At 34.8% G+C, this 22022-nt stretch overlaps 1 protein-coding gene across 1 annotated transcript; it reads right to left on the bottom strand.

The window, feature by feature from the left end:
* Positions 1-757: 757 nt before the first annotated feature.
* Positions 758-21921, bottom strand: ALA2 (aminophospholipid ATPase 2). The gene is made up of 25 exons (XM_008230788.3): positions 21734-21921; positions 21428-21622; positions 20640-20853; positions 18199-18315; positions 15971-16063; positions 15675-15849; positions 14308-14474; positions 13185-13289; positions 11483-11580; positions 11235-11377; positions 10382-10478; positions 10149-10258; positions 9907-10071; positions 8260-8414; positions 8015-8095; positions 7727-7847; positions 6962-7068; positions 6395-6526; positions 4687-4840; positions 3256-3373; positions 2930-3103; positions 2728-2779; positions 2171-2298; positions 1757-1907; positions 758-1294 (listed from the first exon to the last, which is right to left on the bottom strand). Exons 2-25 carry the CDS (start codon positions 21550-21552, stop codon positions 956-958), a joined length of 3321 nt encoding a protein of 1106 aa, XP_008229010.1. The 5' UTR covers positions 21553-21622; positions 21734-21921; the 3' UTR covers positions 758-955.
* Positions 21922-22022: the final 101 nt, after the last annotated feature.

Here is a 22022-nt window from a genome sequence, read left to right as displayed (position 1 = left end):
AACTTGTGAGCTCATGACATGAATTGAATTGCAAGTAGCATAATATATGAGGGTGTTTAATTTTATTATGTTTTGGGATCCAAACTTCTTGTGTCAAAAGATAAATTTTGTTCCAAAAGATGAAGTGCATACCTCTAGTCTAGACCAATCAGTGCATTTGCAACTGTAAATGGTATTTTTGTTCAAGTATTTTGTTACAAGATAAATTATGTTTCATTATTGCCACCTCACAACGTTAGCTTTCAATATTCTCAATATGAAGGGTTTCAGTTGGATTGATCCTGAGTTCAAGCTCCCACGTGAGTTCAAGCTCCCACAGGTATCCGTATGTGTGAGTTTCCCCATCCACTTCACTAAATTTAGCAACCAAAAAACATAGAACATGAAGTACGGCATTTTCCTTTCAAAATTGGTAACTTTTTTTGTTTTCTTGGCAGTCAAACTGGTAATGATTTTTTGTGTTTTTTTTAAATCACATTGGTAAGGTTTTGAGCGAATATTAAGCAAACAATAATGTGCCCAATTCCATTTTGCTCTTAAATGCAAGAACACAAAATATGAAGGTATTAGAATATGACCATGTGGTTTAACTAGTCCATGTGTTATGATATAAGTCAATATTTATTAATTATGTATCCTTAAAAATGGGAAATGTAAACCATGTTGTCCATGCATGTTATAAAGTGTAAATGGATTATACCACGTAGACGTATTCCAACACCATACAATAATTTCTACAAGAGAAGCAGACACAAGATTTCCAGTGATTGAAATGTCTTTTATTCTACCCTGAAAAATGAAGAGGTTACTCTCTTTAATTTAATTGAGGTGTATTCACATCGATACCTGCTACGTACAATGCTTGATTTACAAAAAAAATTGATACTACAGTTCCAACTTTCTGCACGTATAATGAGTTGTGTTTGATTTAATGCCACTAAAAGAATTATACAACTCAGTTGTCCTTACAATTTCTTGAGTAGTTGGAAGTAGACAATCTGGACTGGGATTGAAAGAAATCGAAAGGTGCTCCTGAACCAAAAGACCTTCTAGTAGAATTTGGTGAATCTGATAGTAGAGGTTCAAAAATTGGATTTCTGTTCTTGGGTTGAGTTATTGATAACGGAGAAACATCATTTTCTATGGTTCTTGGTTGTGGTTCAATGCTCCCAATCGACAGGATAGGCCCTCCCAACCGTTCAGCCTGCTGAAGTGTATTGATTTTGCTTGGTCTGTAAGTATACCTGAAGTACTTCAGAGCTAGAATCGGACCCATCCCTGCTGCAACTATGAGCTGCAATGCACGTAAGGTTTCCGTCAGCCCCTAGGAACTATACGCACCATATTCTGGCTTTCCAGGTTACCAACCACAGGTTGCATCAAGGGGGACGTACAATTGGTCCGTTCCTTGATTCAATACTGTTGTGGTACCTCAAAACTCAGATGAGAACATGAAATTGTAAGTAGAAATCAAATCTTCCGTTGGATAGTTAAGGATAACTGAGTGAAGAATGGTTCATCTCTCAGTAGACCATTTTGGTGGTTCCATATCACCACCCGCCAATTTAACCAAAAGAAGCCACTAAACTAATACAAAATATTGCCCAGAAAAACAAAATAGTTATGAGACTAGACACACCCCAACATAACATGACTCTGAATGATGCAAATACATAACTGAGAAACTAATGATGATGATATTTAGAAAGAAGCCACACTGAACAAATAACTGCAAAAATGGCAAAGGCAAACTTACCAACATTGTCATCCAATAAGATGGCTGTCTACACAAGCGAAACATAATTGTATACATCCCTGATGATGGAATGGCGCTGAAGATCCAGTTGATGATATAGAAGGCAGCTAAGTTTCCCCATACAGCAAGATGTTGCAACATTGTAAAGGAACTGTAGAAATCAAACAAACCCAGGCAGTCAAAGCAAACTCAAAATCATTTTTGCTCAGAAGTTTTTAGTTAAAGCTTTTGAAGCATCTAGTCAAGAAAAATCAACTGAGTTTACATTTAAGGTTCCTATAATTCTTTTAATCAGGAGATGACTTGAACAATTATCTGGCGATTACCAAGACACTCACACCTTGACTTAGAAAGATCGATAATTACTTGGAAACAAGTTAACACCATACAAGTGCCAGTCATGATGTAACTTACTTTGTCTCTAATGTCAATACAAATGCCTGCAACCAAATACATCCGGAAAGTGCTACCATTGAAACCTCCTCCATTTCACTTTTTTCATAGGCATAGGCATGTATGCTGATCACAAACACAACAATTGCCTGACAACCCATAACTGGTATTAGAATCAATGGAGAAAAGTAACAGGGGCAAAAATTTAAACCAGAGAAGAACAACTAATTTATAGGAACTAGAGCTGATTTGACATGAGTTACAAAGCCTTTTATTGACATGCCAGAGTGACCTCAGATAGATTGTCTTTGGAATCTGACTGCTACATCCAACAGTTTTAACAAGTCAAATATATATTCCACATTAACCAAGGTAACCATCAAATTCTAACAGTTCTAATGAGCTTCTTATGAGTAACGGTGCGGTTCAACTATCTATCTATCCATTACGAACAGTCACTGGAATAACCTCTATGTTCAGTTGCGATTACAAAACTTTCAAGGGAAAACTTTGGACTTAAAACCAAGAAGAGTGACAATAATTGCAGAAAGAATGAAACTATGTTCACAAACACTCACATGGAAAAGGGATCGCCCAAACCATCCAGCAAATGTACTAGGGTTCAAAAGCCTGTTTCAAGAACATAAAGTTCACTTACATTGACCAATAGGAAGTAATAGTTAGCAGGCACAGCAGATGACCCACTACAAATTTCAAGTGAAAAGGTTTTGCACATATAAACTGTAAACAGAACAAGGACAGTGCAGCTTAAAAGCAAACCTCCCCGCTTGGCAGTAAAATAAAATTTGTGGATGCTGCATCACAGTATCTTCATTAAGATCTTTATCAAGGACACTGACTAGAACAGGAACACTGGTGTAGAAAACATTATAAGCCATCAAGCTAACAGAATTGAAAAGACTGGTTCCAGAGACACCTGAAACAAAGGAAAAACTGACATTGTTCCAAAGTCAGTGTACCAGAAAATAGTGATGATGCTGAAGACGAAGAGAAGATTCCAGGAAAGCTCCAACAACAAATGCTATCGAGAAGAGCTGAAATTGAGAATAAGCTGTAAATAATAACAATTGTACATGGAAACTCACAAAATTTGGATGAAGCAGACAACCAGAGACTTATAAAAAGAATACTGGGCAAGAAATGCGGTACGGTTGTATGAGTAACGCCCATGCACAAGTATTAACCTTTTCAGAAACCTGAACTCTGCAAATGAGGAGAAGCAGTCATATAGTCAGGGACTTGCAATTACAGAGTTTAAATTTTTTTATTTATCCTTTATGTTTTGGACAGGAAACATAGTTACAGTTACACAATTGATAACTGCATTCAATATGATGAAAAGAATGCTGATCTCATTCATAGGTTGTGTTCATCCTAGAATTAACCAGGCATGTGCCCATTTTTTTTAATTGTTTGAATAAGAAACAATACATTTATTGAATAGAGAAAAGATAAGTACATAACAAAATGGACAAGGAGTCCATTAGAATCAAACACCTAAAAATACAACCCAAAGACCCACACCAAATCAAAGCAAGGACACTCCAAATGGACCAAACTAAAAGGAACATCCTTAAAGTGCTTGGACATGGAAGCTCAAAGAGATGCCAGGAATGTCTTCCTGTCCCACAGAGAGTCCACATCTTCTCTATCCTCGAAGATCCTTCTGTTTCTTTCCTCCCATACCACCTAAATTACTACTGTATTCTTAACTCCCCTACCCAGAAAGAGTACAGACAGCAAAGAGTAACAGTTCCTAAGAACCACAAAAACAAAAACAGAGAGAGAGAGAGAGAGAGAGAGAGAGAGACAGAGATAGAGAGATCTCCCTAGCATTCAAATTATTTGAATTGAGAATTTTACAAGATTTTAAAGAATTTAGGATGCTATAACTATCACCTTCATCAAGTTCAACCTTCTCTATTATAATCAAAATGCCATATAAAGATTTTGATTTTCCCATAAAGAAGTTTGAAAGGTACCAAGCAAGGAAAGGTCATGCTTAGGAGAGTTGAATTACATTTGTGATATGACAATCATATTTTGAATAAGAATCGTAAAGCCTTTTACAAGAAAAGTACTTTGTAAGGTCTCTCATCTACAACTTTTAATACAAATCTTTTACATGAACTCAATTTCAATAGCTTACCCTACACCACAAGTGTAAACAGTTCTTACTTCTTTTTCATGATACTAAACAAAAGCTTTTACAAAAACAAAAAACAAAAAAGCAAACATATGTACATGATCCAATCATGTTTGTTTAATATTTTGACTGCAAACAAACATGAGATGTTCATGGACAAGAAACATGTTGAGTCCTTCAGACATACAACAGATAACAACAAATGGAAGGGTTGTGGAGAAGTTATTTCTAGGTACATAAATATTGCACTTAGCGTCCAAACTTAATAGCCAAACCAAATTCTAGGAATATAATCAGAACAAAATATATCTTTAGAGCGCAGAAAACAAATACACACCCCACACAAACACAGAGGTATCGGTTAACTTACTCCCGATACTATAATCAGCTGCCCTAGCTGCTTGTAGTCCTTCTCTCCCACTAATGCCAACCCCAATGTCCGCTTGTTGTATCATCCTAACATCATTTCCACCATCCCCAATAGCCAATGTTCTATAGTCACATGATTTTAAAATCTCCACAAGCTGCAGAATATAAGCAGTACATAAATCAAATGGTCTTCCAATATTTCCTTTTGAACAGAATCACACAGACAATATCAAATACCAGTCAGTTCCATCATACAATTTAAGAACATAAATTATTCATATGACACATATTGCAGTATATTAAAAACAGAGCTTCTACAATTGCAGAAAGATGTTCATAGTTTCGAAAGAATTCTGTATTCAATAGCATATCTATCAAGTAGAATTGTAAGAATCTATAACCAGCACGATTCAGATGCCCCTTAAAACCACTTAAAAAAATGGACGTGTACCGATGATGCTATATCAAGAAAATGAAAGTACTATCGCCAAATAAATCCTAGAATTCATCACGAATACTGTTCATTGTGATGCATGTCAACTGTTAATTTCCAGCAACTTTAAACATTAGTTACACATCTAGAAAGATGCACAGGCAGCAAATCATCAATATAAGAGGGAAAAAGGAACCAACGTCTATTTTCTTATTTTTCAAGCCTTTTCTATTTGAGAAATCTAATTATTAAGCAATGAACTAGAAGTCAAGTTTACAAGATCAATATATTGAAAATGGGATAAGCTCATGTAGATCTGCCCCAATCTCAATAAAACCGACTAGTTTCGAGGTGCCTCATTACTTCCGAGAGTTAGAGTAATAGGTAGAAATGACATGATTTGGACCCATGACTTTGCCTAGCCCATTTCCGTTCAGTATAAACCAGAGTTATGAGTTTGCTAGAAGAGGACTTCATTGATTAGGAAAACCTATGAAAGGTGAAGTGATAACAAAAAGAAAGACCCATTCTTTGGTGCTAGGTTGATGATGCCAGATGAATTGCTACAAACTCTGGGACAGAGTGAGGTCTTGGGAAGCTTTATAGGCATTGGTTTCTACTGATTTTAGGGATTATTTGCATTCTTCTATAATGTTGGATTTGTCAGCAGCTGTGAAGTGAGACCACTTGAGATATTTTTCTTTCTTTCTAATTCACCTCTCTTTAGGTGGTCTTTTATTGTATTTTCTTTTTTCTCTTCAGATTGTGGATTCCTTATCCACTCTTTGTATTAGCTTTCTTACTTAATAAAATTCTGTTTCTCTTTTAAAAAGAATGTGAATTGCTATGTAATGTGTATGGCTAGCCCAACGATGAAAGTTTTCCAATGGAACCGAGCATGCTACCATGAGAGAAGATTTTTCTAAAACGCATTTTGATTATCTTTGGGACAAATCTATGTCCAAGGCCAAAAACTGTTTCAGTTTCCTTTTCTTTTTCACAACACGGCTTAACGGGAGAAATTGAAAGGAGACTGCCGTAAACTCGTAAACTACTGAGGGTCGGGATAATTGTCCAGCTCTTATTCAGTGCATATTTTTCTTGCATAGGAAACTTCCCTTTTAGAACTGTAGAATACATAACTATCTAAGATTAAGTAAAAACAAAACTACTGACAACACTTAAAATTCTGCATATATGGATCAAGCTTCAAAAGAAAAATGACATTAGGAAAGAAAAATGAAATTAAACCAAAGAAACAAAAGCTAAAGAACACCTGAGCTTTTTGTGATGGCGTTACGCGACAACATATAGCAGTCCTTGACAATATTGCTAATTCAGTAAAATCTTTCCGATAATGCTTCAGTGCGATTTCAAGGGACCAGCCATCAATGGCAAATGCCACATCCTGTTAAGAAGGGAAAATATAAACTATAAAATAAAATAAAATAGGGAGATAAAATTTTTTTTAAAGAAAGTTCTTCCCTGAAACTTTTAACAGAAGTCATTAGAACAAATTATGGTGTAACCGCTACACATTTGTACCAAAAAGAAATATAAATATATACACACATATATGCCTAACGTAATGCACACACTTTGCAGAAGTAATTCAGAGAAATATATATATATATATATATATATTCATATTCACATTCAATCGCCTAAAATGCCTGGAATTGTAGCAGAACAGAATAATCACCAAAATCTAGCATGGCTAACTAATTACGAATTCAGGATTTAGATTTTCTCATAGAATATCTGCAACTTCCCTTATATTGCAAAAGAAATAAGGAAACTTAAATGTATTATATATAATATAAGCCATCAGTAAATGCTGTACCTTAGGTTCTGAAGTCGTTATCCTCATTGTAAGTAAAACTCTCTCTAAACTTCTACGAACTTCATCTTCAGTTTTGCCATCAATTAACAAAAGCTGACCTTTTGGCTCTGTCCAGTCAGAGAGTGAGGATGAAGAAGCAAAGATTAATGGTGCAAAGAATATGTAGAAGTGGAAAAACCAAATACTTCATTTGCATCTACTTCGTCACATGGACCAGAAAATTTTGCACCATAAGGAAATTATCTTTTGGTTAATTTATATAAAAAGACCAAATGTAGTGAAATGATTAGAAATGAGCTTGACACTGAGAAGAAATACTATATGCATGAGTTCTTAGGGTTTTTTTTTTGTCTTGTTTGTGCCATCAACTTTGTGAATAATGTTGTTGTTATTGTTATCCAATTCTTGTTTTTTTTTTTTCTAGATAAATGGTGGGAGTTTGTTGAATTGCACCAATGTTGGTGCTTTGCTCAATTTGGAAAATTATATTATCTGAATTTAATTGGTTGGAATTCATTGTATTGCTTCTTAAAGCTTTTATTGGAATTAACCAATTTGCCTAGCCCAGCTTCTCAAGAAAAAGAGGCATTAAAATATGAGTCATCAACATGATAGTTATACACCTCCCTTCCAGCTTTAAATCAGCTATAAACAGCCTTACTCATTCATTGAATGGTTTGTCACAAAAAGTACATACAATTAAACTGGAACAAGTGCAAACTCAAATATACAATAAAGTGCTCCAAGAGAGATAATTTCAACTACCTGGGGAAATGAAATTGCATGAAAGAGCAATCTGTATGGCAGTATTCTGTTTGTCTCCAGTCAGCATCCAAAAATTTATACCAGCTTTTCTCAGGGTCTCAATTGTCTCTGGTACACCATCCTGAAAATTTAAATACCAACAAAATGATCAGTTCAAGAATCCAAAAACTACCAGGAAAAAATATTCAACACTAAGCAGATCATCTTTCCACAATCAGCAATCACTAAAAATTTGAGCAAACTACATGTAAGAAGAATTATATTTCAAAGCTCTAAGGTAACATTCACCTGTAGGCGATCCTCTATGGCAGTAACTCCAAGAACTTCAAAGTCATGTTCTAATCTTTGACAGACCTCAGCTAGTCTCCACTGCAAAAAAAATTGTTATATTAGAGAAGGAAATGTATAGATGCACATAGATGTGTATCAGTGTATGTACATACCCAATCACAAATGTAATGGAAAATATGTATGTAACAATACATACATAAGTAATCACATATTAGAAACACACATTCAGATGTGCACTTTACCTCCCTATCAACCAATGTGCTGCTAGCCTCTTTAAACATCAAAGACCATTCTTGATATTCCTCTTCTTTTAGTTCCCGCCAAGCAAGACATAGCGTGCGCAATCCCAATTGAGCATATTGGTCAACAGCTTCAATAAATGTCCTTGTTTGCTGTCCTGAAGTATAAAACTGGGATTATTGAATGACAGTGTAATTGGTATACAGTAACAAAAAAGTTCTTTTCAATCTAATTGACATGTCCCCTTCTCTTTTCTTTTCTTTTTTTTTTTCTTTTTCTGGAAAAGAGATGATCTGTAGTAAAGGAAAAAACTATGTACATACACATGGATGAGAAAACCACAGGTAACTTAAGAAATAATTAGAGCAAAAAAAACCTAAGTTGACAACACATTTCACACATCAGAGAACAAACTGAACCACAATTAAACAAATCACAAGAAATTATCACGCAACCACAGCTAACAAATCCAACAGAATAGACAAATAAAGAATCCCCCTAAAGTCTGCAGAAACTGATCCCAACAATGCTGATCAAAATACTATAGCCGAAAGATCTTCCAGACCTAACCCTTTGGAATCCTCGAAAAATCTCCTATTACAGTCCATCCAAATTACCCAAAGATTGCAAGCATCCAATCCTGCCCTTCCCCAGAGACTTGAAACACCCCTTCAGAATGACCCAGCACTCATTAATTTCCTTTCCTTAAACAACTTCCACCACAAATTTAAGGATACGGACAGTGGAGAAACACTTGATCCACACTCTTCTCATCCTCTTTATATGTACCAGTAAGGAGGAAAAAAAAATTGTAGGGCCTTCTCTTCTGTATCTGATACAGGTGTTAACCCTCTCACAAGCCTCCTGCCAAGCTAAAACTTTAACTTTCAGTGGAACCCTTGACTTTCAAATGTGAGTATAAGGTGGCAAGTGAGATAGAACTGCTCTGATGCATAAGAAGCTATTATAAGATTTGCAAGGGAATCTCCCTCACCAATCTAACTTCCAACTCCTAACATCTGCTATTGAAGGAAACAAATGAGCCCCTTCCAGTGAAGCAAACTCTTCCACCTCCAAATAATTAAGACTCCTAAAGCCTAATCCCTATTTTATAAGGAAAATAAATAGCATCCCCATTAAATACTTAGATGATGTTTTCTAGAAAGAGAATGCAACATGGGAAACAGCATCTACAGAGTAACTTCCTCCAGCCAACAATCCTCTGAAAATATTACCTTTCCCAGTTACCCACCACAATAGTAGACTATTCTAATCACTATAGATGACAATACATATTCAAAGGACACCCTAAAAACCTACACTATGAAAACATATAATCCATATAAAGTCTTGCAGAGGGCAACACCAGTTATAAGAATCAACATGTGACTGACTTGTCGGTTATCATCAAATCTCAGAACCTAGTAGGATAATATATGATCCATATTAAGTCTGCCGGGCAAGGCCAGTTATAAGAATCAACGTGTGAATGACTTATCATCAAATCTGGCAACCTAGTTTGGAATGGCATCCCTACTAATACATTTAACATTTTTCCATAGACAAACTTTTCGAAAAGTGATGAGTAGCACTAAGTAGAATTCTCAAAGTACATACTACTAAAAAGAAAGAAAAAGAAAATCTATTACCAGCGCATGCATGAGGGAGAATTGCTTCATCTGCTCCTTTTGACAAAAGGATAATCCTTCCATTTTGGCAATCCTTCACCACTACTGACATTCTTTTCCGATCAGAAGTGAACTCCAGAATTTCCAGGGCTTCATATTGAATTGTAGAAGCATTGAACTTGATCTCTGCAATTTATTAGTGAAAATTATATCATCTTTCCCACAAGTAGAACCAATCTACTACAATAGCCACAATCTTTTACCAAGAGTATTTGAATTTTTATTGACAAAAACCATATGTAGCTGAGCCGCAGCATGAACAAGAGCATCCTCATCTTGAGATTGCGCCTTGTACAAGATACTTCCACTTTTGCTACAAACAATAGAAGAGGTGCATACAATAAGTGCATCAAAAGTAATTAATGTATGCCTTTGTTTTAGACAAAAAATCTCAGTACCTCAAATCCAATCAGTAACAGAAAAATCTGAGGGTTACCTTCGAATAGGTATGACTGTATTACATATTGCCATAACTGTAAGGAAACGTATAACATCAGAAGAACCACTGGCAACAGCATTTATGAGCTCCTCATCTGCATGTCAAAGGATTGAATATATAAGAAACTGAAGTTCATACATTGTTCTGAAAATATGAAAGAGGTCCTCAAATTTGTCAAAAAAAAAAAATCCATCTGTACAAATAAGAATCTCCTCTGTTTGTAACAGAATATGCTTCATTGCACTTAATGTTCCATTTAGATTGATCATTGATAGGATGGACGCCTAACAGAGCGACAATTTCACAATCCTACAATAACCAAAAGGAAAATAAAATAGTGGAACAAATCTTTATGTAACAAATGTTAGACCCCCTAAGAATATCAGAAGGCTGCCTCACTAGATTTTCATAGCAATGACCAGGTGGAATTATAATTATAGATCCAACCTCATTTGACGGCTTTCTTCAATATTTATCCCAGCTTCTACTACCAGAGACGCAACCAGGAAACATGGAAAAATAATTAAGAGACTTATTTATAAAATATTGTCAGCAACTCATGCCCTACATATATGAAAATATGAATATTTCTGAACTACCAGAAGTCAACTCTTTAAGGGAGAAACCCATTTAGCCAACTCATCAGTAAAGGCATATCCAAGTGGCCCATATTTGAAAGTCATTCGTATAATCTATTAGCTATCTCATATATCGGGATAAGAATGATTTAGTTATATTGTTGCCATCTCATGTTACATAATATCTTTACAACAAATCTAGAGGTTCAAATACAACACATGACAATAAACAGAAAAGCAAGGAAAAGTTCCAAAAATAGAAAGAACCAAACCTTTTAAGGCATTCCCATTTTCATTCCCATAGAAAATCCCATTGATACAACATCTTCTAAATATCATTCTGTTTTCGGTTAAGGTACCCGTTTTGTCAGTCAAAATGTACTCTACTTGTCCCAGGTCTTCACTTATTGCTGTACTGCCACATAAAACATACACCTCTTATATACAATCACAATCTTACTTGATTATTTAATGAACTAAAAATGAGTGGCTTTGCTCTTTTAATACCACTTCAACTTACTTTGTTGCATGGGCTGGAGTACTCGTTTCTTGGTCAATCATTTCATTATCCCAATCAATAAACTTCGCATACAAGCTCTTCACAAGGTCGAGAGATACCTATGAGGAAAAAACATTTCATTATTTTAAAAAGCAAGGAGTGCAGTCCACAAAATTGACCTGCAAAAACTCATTAATAATCTGTAGTTACTATAAAGAACACAGATTTAGAAGCATTAACTATTAAGAATAAATATCACCTTAATAGTTAATACATCCAGACTAAGAAAGACATAACAGGCTTCCCCAGACAGCCTGTTATTCAAACTTACGCTGAAATTTAAAAAACTTTGTTCTTGCAGCAATTAATAACTTGTTATGTAGAACTCAAACTCATAACAGCTACAGTTCTTTAGAGTTGATAAATTTCAGTTCCTATGCTTTTTAATTTGAACTTATCTCCAACTACAAATAAAGTATTATAAAAAATATAAAAAAAAGTTAAATTTCATTAGATCAAAACAAACTCTTACTTTTAAAATAAGTTGTTCTCTATATATTTAAAAAGATGAAAAAATCTTTTGAACATTATTAACTAGTATATTGGAATTTATTTTCCAAAGTTTACTTTCTTATAACTATTTGTTTGATAAGAAGTTGATTTTGGGTGTCACATAACCCATTCTTATATGGGAATGAAAGATGTTTATTGACATTTCCTATGTCAACTGTGGGAGTTGGAAATCGCAAATTATATAGGAACAGGAATGTCCAGGCAAATTGTAATTCAAACCGATTTGGTAAAACCAAACCAAAAATTTCATCAAATGTTAACAATACCACCTAGATTTCCTGCCGAGAAAGTACATCCTTTAAGGATTGTTTGGCTCCCTCATTATATGCATAAACGGGTGCAGTTGACAAAACTCTTCTCAAAACAGTTCTACTTCCCTAATATTATGTTTGAAATTTTTTTGGGACACTATCTACGATTTGTAAGAGTTTTATGTCCATACATGAGAGAAAAGACCATTCTTTCAATATTTGAGAGAAAAGACCATTCTTTCACTATCCTATCAACTAATTCCAATCCCTGGGACACATATCTTCTTGGGAACTTGGTAATATGAAAGCGAGTATGTCCTTTCAATCTATGGAAACACAATTTTACGGCATTGACACATATCAGAAACATCTGCCATCCAAAATGAGGAAAATATGGGGTCTTTGTAACTGTACTTCCTCTTCTTGTTGTTCATTATCATCATTATTTTGGTTGTGGTAGGTAGCAATTTGGTTTGTTGTCCATGCTGTTGGGTAGAGGTATAAAGTTTACCCTTTGAATTTTTAAATTTCTCTTTTCAAACTTTATTTATTTTGTTGGGTAGAGGTACATAGTTAACCCCTAGATATATTGTCACTTACTGCACTGCCCACGAGTTACGGATTTAAAATACAAAACAGAGAATAACCATTTTACCAATATTCTGATTTTTACAAGCAAAAAATATCTCAGGGAACTAATAGTTAAAAACCAAAAACAAAAGAAAATAAAAGATGAAAGTCCTAAGATCTTTTTTTATAAGAGAAAGTCTTAAGCTCTTAAAAAAAACATGTTCTTCCAAAACAGGCCTTGGCTGCATGTCAAACAAATGGCAACATACTAAACCACGGGACAACAGTGCACACAACCAAAACTATCAGCATAAAACTCACAAGCTTACCTTAATAGATATGGGTATCATGATGGAACATAGTAGCTCAAATCGAAGAGGGATTACTAAGAGTTCGTACCACGGACCTTCCTCTGGGTATAAAACATACCATTGCTACAAAAAGAACAAAAAATGAAAATTGGGTATATGATTGATGATAAGATTCAATAGATGAGAAAGGTAAAAGACGTTTTAGAAACCAATTACTGTACATGTATATGAAAATTTGAGAAGAACAATGTGCTTTCAGATAGGGCATGTAAAAAACAATCAAATCAGAGTTGAGTCACTCTCGGCTAAAAAAATCAAGTAGACAAGATAATGCTTTAAAAATTGAAGATGACAATCCTCACAATAATACCACTGCAGATACACGCCCAGAATAAATTAATCATAATCACTCAAAACATAATTTTGTCTGTCAAATCAATTCTTAACTAACAGGATAGACCATATTACTTCAGCTATTCAAGTGAAAACTTTGTAGGGAACAAAACTGGCCCGTAACTGTGGAAAAAGCTTGAAATCATCTTAGGAAACCAATGCACACACACAATTAGTAAGTTCACTGTTTAATTGGCAGTATGATTATAATTCACGAATGGCTCAATTCTGACCATTCCACAACTTTGAAGAAAATTATCTTATTAAAATAGACTCAATAGTTTTGTTATGAGAAACACGAATATTTTATTTGTAATCTACAAACAGAAGTACAGCAAACTGCAGACAAGCTGCCCACTGAATACAACATCCATAACCTGACAACTTCCAAGAGCATCAAAACCAGTTTCAATTAAACCAAAAAGAAAGAACAATTCCCAATCCCCCTCAACTTCCATAATCCCTGTAGTTTAAGTCGCTGGTGATGTATTGAAACTAGTTAATGATAGACAAGCAGTGGCCATAAAGCGCTTCCTATCATGATTCATGAAAGCCTTTATTAGTATGATAGAAGGTGAACTGAAACTCCTATACTCAGTGTGTCATATGTGGTCATTTAGTTCACTGTCATCTTTGATCAATATATAGTCTGCACCTCTAAAACATGTAAACTCAACTGTTGCATACAAAACTAGTTTTTATATTCAAACACTCGAAGAGAATTGCAATCTTTCAAGTTGTGACATACCTTCCTTGCTTCTGTATCTTTCCATACATTACCAGCAACGCCCAGAACCATCACCACCACTATTTGGAAAACAAATATAGCTCCAGTCAACTTGTCAATCATGGCATCAACAGCTGTAAGCTTTGGCTCAGGTATGCCCCCACTCATACCCAGCTTGGTTTCATTGCCTAAAAGATAGAACAGAATTAAAGAAGAGATGTTAATCAACAACTACTTTAACTGATGAGATCATCACAAGCACAACAACATAAAAGAAGAGTACTTTCGTTGGATTTGGTTCGCAAGATAAAAACTCTTATAAAATTACGGTTGTTTGGCAAGAAAAGTTAGTTACAAAAATGATACTCATAACATTTCTTCTATTTTCTCAAAAAACCCATCAAATTTTCACGATAAGATTTGTGGGAAAGCTTGATCCTGTGGTAAAATTGTGTTGCATATACCTCACATCCTTCCTGCTAAGCAAGACAGGAAACATATAGGAAAGTTAATTTTCCCCACCACTTTCCTTTCCTTATCAAGCAAGCAAAGCGCAGCAGGAAATGGATAAAAATTGAAAAGAAAAAAAAAGAAATCATATTTATCATGCTGGCACCAGGTAGTACCAAATCTACAATTGAAGGGGTAGGCTAAACTTAAATCATGAAATAGCTAAGAAATCTATGCATTCCTTCACTGCATCCAACAGGATCAACATGCAACCCAAATCCCTTTCTTTATTTTACAGTGTCAACCAACAAAAAGTAGGACAAACTCATAACCAAAAACCTGTTTATCACCTTTAAGAGGTCAATTTCCCCCCACCCTAACTTTTCTTTTTTTCTTTTCAGTCAATTTCCCCCTTGAACTATACAAAACTGGTCAATATACCCCCTACCATCATATTCCTAGAAAATCCATCCAAGATGCAGTCACACGTGACTCACTTTTGATGGCCTCTTGGTTATTTCGCGTCATATGTCATTTTGGAAAGTCAGGTACTCATCACTTCCTCATTTTAATGACATTTAGGGCCACTATTTGTAAAGAATATGGCATGAAATGACTAAAAGGCTTTCAAAAGTGATAACATGTAACTTTATTTGATGGCATCTTGGAAAGAATTGCCAGGACTCTGATGGTGGAGGGTAGATTGACCAGTTCTGTAAAGTTCAGGGGGGAAATTGGCTGAAAAATGTACCAAGAAATTAAGTACTCAATGTCAAGAAAGAAAATGTTTGTCAATACTAAATATGTTCAACAACTTCAATTCTTATTAAATTTTACACCAAGAATTAGAAAGAAAAAAAAAGTCCAGATAGAAGGACACAAATAAAACAAACTAGCATATGATTAGCTAACTTGACATTTTGTTTATAAGTACTTGCCAGTGTAGACTGCTACTCCACAGGCCCACTCTGTATTCCGCAAGTAACATGACTGAAGTAGCGTGTTTTTTATGGTTAATGGGCACAGGTCATTATCAATAAATGGGGGAAACAACCGCAGATTTGCATCAAATCTTCTGATGTCCTTATCAGGATTAGGACACTCAATTAAACCCTGCATGGAAATAGTATTGACAAGTAAATAATAAAAAATATGATAATATGATGATTAAATATACCAACAGAACAAGAAATCTTCTACTTTTGATTATTAATTAGGTATGTGAAAATCTTGCCTTAATTTTGTGCAACAATTCAAGATCTATCCCCATGCAAGCTGGGGGTATAACCCTGGTCTTCAGATCAGTTTCTCCATCTAGGGCAGAAGTCTGCAAAATACGCTATCTTATTAGGTCCTTCAAAGAGAGCAAAAACATATTAGGTCCTTCAAATACTTAAGGACATCATACTTACAACAAAGTAAAAGAACAGGGAAAAAATGTAATGACTTAATTGTAGAGTTGCAGTCACATTTAGACTTATTCAAATCATAATTCAGAAAAACTAAAAAAAATAGAGCCCAACATAAACTCTTTTAGAATTTCATCCAATTATGTTTTTCATGCTTGCTTGAATATTTGGTAAGATTCTAAAATTTTGGGTCCTCTTGGCTTTCAATGGTACTGTCTTAACTAATTTCATATATAATGGGAAACGTTCTCTTTGAATGTGGACCATTGATCATATATATATATATATATATATATATATATATATATATATATACAGAGAGCTTCCATTGAGGGATCCCTCAAATAAGCTTATTTGAGGGACACCCCTTGTAGGCCCCACTCCGGATTGTATTTCACTAATCCAAACCGTCTATTTTGTAGATACTCATTCAAAGATCATCTCTACAAAAAATCACTTGAATCCGATATCATTTAACCACTCAATTGAGTTATTGAAATTTTAATACTTTCTTGAAGCACCATGTTCATTGATTTTGTAAGACACAATTGGATGTCGAAACGATTTCAGATTTGTCTAATTTTTTGTAAGGATGATCTATGCATGAAGACCTAAAAAATAGATTGTTTAGATCATTGGGGAAAAAATTGTAGGGTATCCTAAAGGGCGTCCCTTAAATAAAATTATTTGAGGATCCCTCAATAAAAGGGGACTGTATATATATATATATATATATATATGTCCACACACAAACATTATATTGAGGGATCCCTTAAATTACGTTATTAAAGGATCGCATTGTAGGTCCATATTGAAATGTGGTTTAACGATCCAGACCGTCCATTTTTCAAGTCCATTCAAGGGTCATCCGTGCAAAAAATCATATCATTAAATGGTTTCCCATTTGCCTAATTTTGGCAATGATGATTCTTGAATGGAGATTTAAAAATTGGATGATCAGATCCTAGAACTACACTGGGAGGTGCACACCCACAATGCGTCCCTCAAGTCAGCATCGTACTTGAATGATCCAAACCGTCTATTTTTTAAGTTCTCATTCATAGATCATACTTGAGAAGAAAAAACAGATAAATTGTAAACCATTAAGACATCTAATTGTGATAATATAAATAGACAAAAACGGCTTTTCAAAAAATAAACACTACAATGATTAAATAGTTTCTAGTTTGGAAGATTTTTTGCAAAAGCCATCTTTAAGGGAGACCTCAATAACTAATCGTTCGGGTCATTAAAATAAAATACATTTTGGGCCCTACAAAGGTGACCCTCATTAAGATAGGTCCCCTTAGACGAGAATCTAAAAGGGATCATGTTTTTTGGAGCCATTCTACAATGCAGTTCATTGATTTGAACCGTCATAAGTTTTACATCCCCATTTAAAAATTATGCCTGCAAAAATCAACAAAATGGAAAATAGTTTGACCATTCAATTATTATCATGAACATTTTAGTTTTAATTGGAACACTGTGTTAGCCTATTTATTTGGTCATAATAAGATAACTTAATGATTTTTCATTTGATTGAAGTTTTGTATTGTTGCTTCTTGAATTGATACTAACAAATGGGAGGTTTGGATTACTGCAGCAGATTTAGAGTTAAGCTCACATGTGACCTTGCAGGACATACGATCCATTGTATTTTAATGATCTGAATGATCAATTTTTTAGGTCTTCCCTCAAATATCATCTCTGCAAAAAGTCACCCATATATCGGAAAACATATAACCATTTGATTAAATGGCAGTCATTTTAGTGTTTTTTGTGGACATACAATGTTTTTCTATTTATTTCGTCACAATTAGATATCATAATGGTTAAAGATTTGTCTAATTTATTTCAAAGATGATCTATGATTGAAGAGTTGAAATATAGACGGTTCAGATCATTGAGATACAATGTGGAGTGGGCCTACAAAGTGTATATATATATATATATATATAGAGAGAGAGAGAGAGAGAGAGACTTGATAAAATTTCTACTTAGAACTTTGCCAAATTCACAATAAGAATCAGACAAATGGTTGGATTATTACCTCTACATAGCACAGGCCTTGTGCTTCTGAGGTGCCAATCAAAACAAGATCACAAGGCACCTCATCATTCTCTCGAAGCCAAACTATGTTACCAACACGAATATCCTGCGCTTGTATCTAAGAGTAGATGACACCAGACAAAGAAAAGAGAAACATCAAGCTATTAGTTCAGCAAAATCTAAGGAAAAGTGGATGACAAATATCTAATCCATGAGACTGTTGAATCAAAAAAAATTGAGAACTAAAGAATTATTCTATAAAAACATAACACAAAATCTTAGTTTATTTCTATACCATAATGGGCATTTTTTTTATTTCTTTCTTTTTGTTCAGTAAGTACATTCTATGAGCATTTGTGCATGAATCTCTTAAAGTAAACTGAATCAGCTTGGAGTTATTATTCCTACAAAGGGGACCTCCCCACCACAGATTCATCCCAGTTGTAAAATCTTACGTTAGACATCATAAGATAACATAAACAACGAAAAACAGAAAGAAAAAAAATGTCAAGGCCCTCACATGATCATCCACTTTATAAGTTACTAAGCATTGCACAACTTGCAACCACTTTCAATGTACTAGCACTCCCTTTTTCTGGTTATGGGGGTGGCAATTGATTTCCTTTTTCTTCAATTTTTGTATTTGAAAAATTATATCAATACCACCTGGACTAGAGGCCCTGTCGCAAATTGCAACCTGGAAAAAAAATGAATCACACTTGCTACCTTAATTTCTGGCAATGTGCCTGCCTCCTATGACTAACTCCATATCTTTAAAACGAGTGTGTAACTATATTATGGATGTCAAAATAGGTCACATACGAATCACGTGCTTTCTTTTTTGGTGGAATTTGCAACAGGTATGGCATAGTGTAATTTTCCAGTTTTCTTTTATTGGTCTGTGAGTTATTTTTTGTTGTTCCCATATTAACTCCTAAAACGAAGAGTTTCTTACAGTACATGAAGGAACAAAAAGAGGGAGACAAAAAAAAAAAATCCATAACCAAACAGGTCACTAATCTTCATGAACCAGTTTAAATGACCTCATACGTCATAACATTCCTAACATTAGCATTAATCTATTATTCTTCGATGTCTAGATCTTAACATGATTGCTGTTATTGGGTATTGGGAACTCCTTTCAGTGCCCCGCATCTAGTATAATGACATCTGCTCCACTAAATGATACATAAGTACAAATATACTCATTCCATCTTTTCTTCTAACTAAGTTTTCTACTGTTCATAAAGGTTACATCCTGAGGTACAAGGTTAACATTTATTCCTTTTTCTTCTTTATTCAGTTCTTCACTGCAAATCTAGAGGTGGAAGATTAAAACTTATCAATCTGTTCTTAGTAGTATTTGTATCTACTACCTTTCACTTTTTCAAATTGCTGTTGAAGTGTCAAGAATAGGAAAAACAGTAGTATTGTCTCTCTCTCTCAAGGAAAAACAAACGAACTCAGGAAACCCAAGGAAATAAGCAAGAAGATAAGAGCGCCAAGAATTAACATGGTTCGGCTAGATGGCTACATCCACAGGACAAAACAACAGATCTCCACTATATGAATAATGGGTACAACAATTATCTTATCAAGCCTCTAGATTCAAGACTTGATGAACAACTAGAAAGAACAAGACAACAAAGAAAGACTCTTATCTCTGTTCTTATCTCTCACACACATTTTTCCCTTCAATATTCTCTCACTCTAAGATTGCTCGGGGTTGGATAATCTATCAAATGCTGATTAAGTGTGGAGGATATTGGTTGTTTAAGAAGAGAGAATCGTTGGTTCCTTATAGTCATTTATCTTTCCTTTTCACATAGACAAGCAGGAGACGTAACTTAAGGATTAGCTAAAATGCGAAATTAGGGGTATGTGATAGATAGTGATCTATCTTGACTCTATATTTTGATATAACTCCTTGAGTGCTAATTAATATTCTCTCACTCTCACTCTAACTCCCTTCAATATTCTCTCTCTCTCTCTCTCTCTCTTTCTCTCTCTGTGGAGTGGAATTCTGAATATTGTTCTCTCTTGCTTGTTGATGATGATGCTTGTAAACTAGCACATCAGATCTCCTTATATAGCCATGATAAAGGCCTTCATCAATTAGGAAATCTAATACTAATAGGAATCTGCTTACCAAGTATTTTAAGCCCTCCTCAATTGGGAAAACAACACCAATTAGGAATAGGATTCTTATCCTCCAAGACTATTAGTCCTAATAAGCTTAGGAAACTCATCATGGCTGGAAAACCCAATAAGTAGTTGAAATCTCAGGAACTGCTAATGCATGAAGAGGATTAAAGAATGCCAATCAATACTAAGCAAGCTAACCCACCATATAGATTGACAACAATTGTTAATTGACTTTGTTATTCTATTTAAACAACAATAACTGCTGCAAAATAAAATAGGATTGAGAAAGTGTAATACATGTTTCTTGATGCCTTGCCTAACAACCCAAACTTCTTTCTCATTTGCCTTTTTGTCTGAGAGATATCTGTTGTAATCATCCCATGCCTCTTTCGTCGCAGAGACTGCAAAAATGAAAATAAGCGGGCCCCATGTACTGGCAGGATTTACTGGAGTAATAAGTGACCATAGCTGAAGACAAGCAATCAGCAAAAAATACTGATTCATGAAGCGGCTGAAAACAAATGTAATATTTGTTAGAGAAGAGGATGGGTGGGGGAAGACATCTCAAAATCTTTATGTTTATACATTCAACCTATATACCAGATTTGTGAACAAAAAAGGTGACTTTAAAAAGGGACAAACAAAACAAATTAGAAGAAGAAAAACGAGCTGAGAGCAAGACCACAACAATTAAAACCAAGGGGATACAAATCATAAAATTAGCAAAACTTGTGCCCCGCATTATCCCCAATATCATAACATGCACCACAACAGTAATGAAATATTCAGAAATTATTGATGGAAAAAAAAAGAACACCGCATTTTCCTTTATATAATTAAAGAACCATCATATTATCCCTAATATCTCCATATATGCTATAATGGATTCAAGAAAAGCTTAATTGCAGTGAAGTCAAATAAAGTGAGAGAGACTATGACTTTTAATCTTTCTGAGTCTTGACGCATTGCAAATTAACTGAATGAACTCCGCTGAATTAACCCTCCCAAATAAAATGTTCAAACATATAACCAACCAATAGTTTATTCAGCACATATAAAAACAAAAGTATCAACTCCTAAATCACCTGAACTGTTCCCATAAATTCTTTGGGAGAAAGTTCAACAAAGTATACTTCCTATTTGATATGCGATTGTCACAGTAAAAACGGTGCGATGATTCATCGTCATTGATGTAGATGTAGCGCTTCATTGCTGAATTACAAGCACATGATGAGGTTCAAATGTTATTTCTGTAGCAGCTCCATACAAGAAACGAGGGACTGAAAGAGAAAAAATGAATGAATCAGACTGTGAACAAGAATATCAGATATTTTATACCAGGGACAAACACTAAGATGGAAACTGAGTAAGGAGTTGCCTAATTCGCTCACCCCACTACGAATTTCGATCTGGATCGAGCGTACCCAATCGCGGTACTGTATCGATCTGGAACGAAAGATTCAACGACTCAGTTCCAGAAGCGAGAACAGTACATGATAGACGAGGTCGCTGCTCGGCGGACGAGCAAACAAGGGCAAATGAGGGACAGTGCAATAACTGATGAGCCCACGTTTGATTCTTGGTCTCTTGGCAGGGAAGGAAGATATTGAGTTAGGAGAGGAATTTTTTGGATGAATGGATTCGAGGAGGACAGCCCGCCTAAGGCAAAAGGCCTCTAGT

The sequence above is a fragment of the Prunus mume genome, linkage group LG4 (genome assembly GCF_029339155.1).
Source record: "Prunus mume cultivar Tortuosa linkage group LG4, ASM2933915v1, whole genome shotgun sequence".
NCBI lineage: Eukaryota > Viridiplantae > Streptophyta > Magnoliopsida > Rosales > Rosaceae > Prunus > Prunus mume.
This window is presented reverse-complemented; position numbering and strand designations above follow the sequence as displayed.

Excerpts from the sequence above, each read along its gene's own strand:
- ALA2 (XM_008230788.3), bottom strand. The coding sequence starts at position 21,552 with ATGAAGCGCTACATCTACATCAATGACGATGAATCATCGCACCGTTTT. Across the intron at positions 10,072-10,148 it reads TAAAAATTCAAATACTCTTG|AGATCAAGTTCAATGCTTCT; the intron begins GTAAAAGATTGT and ends AATAAATTGCAG. Across the intron at positions 3,374-4,686 it reads AGCTGATTATAGTATCGGGA|AGTTCAGGTTTCTGAAAAGG; the intron begins GTAAGTTAACCG and ends CCTCATTTGCAG.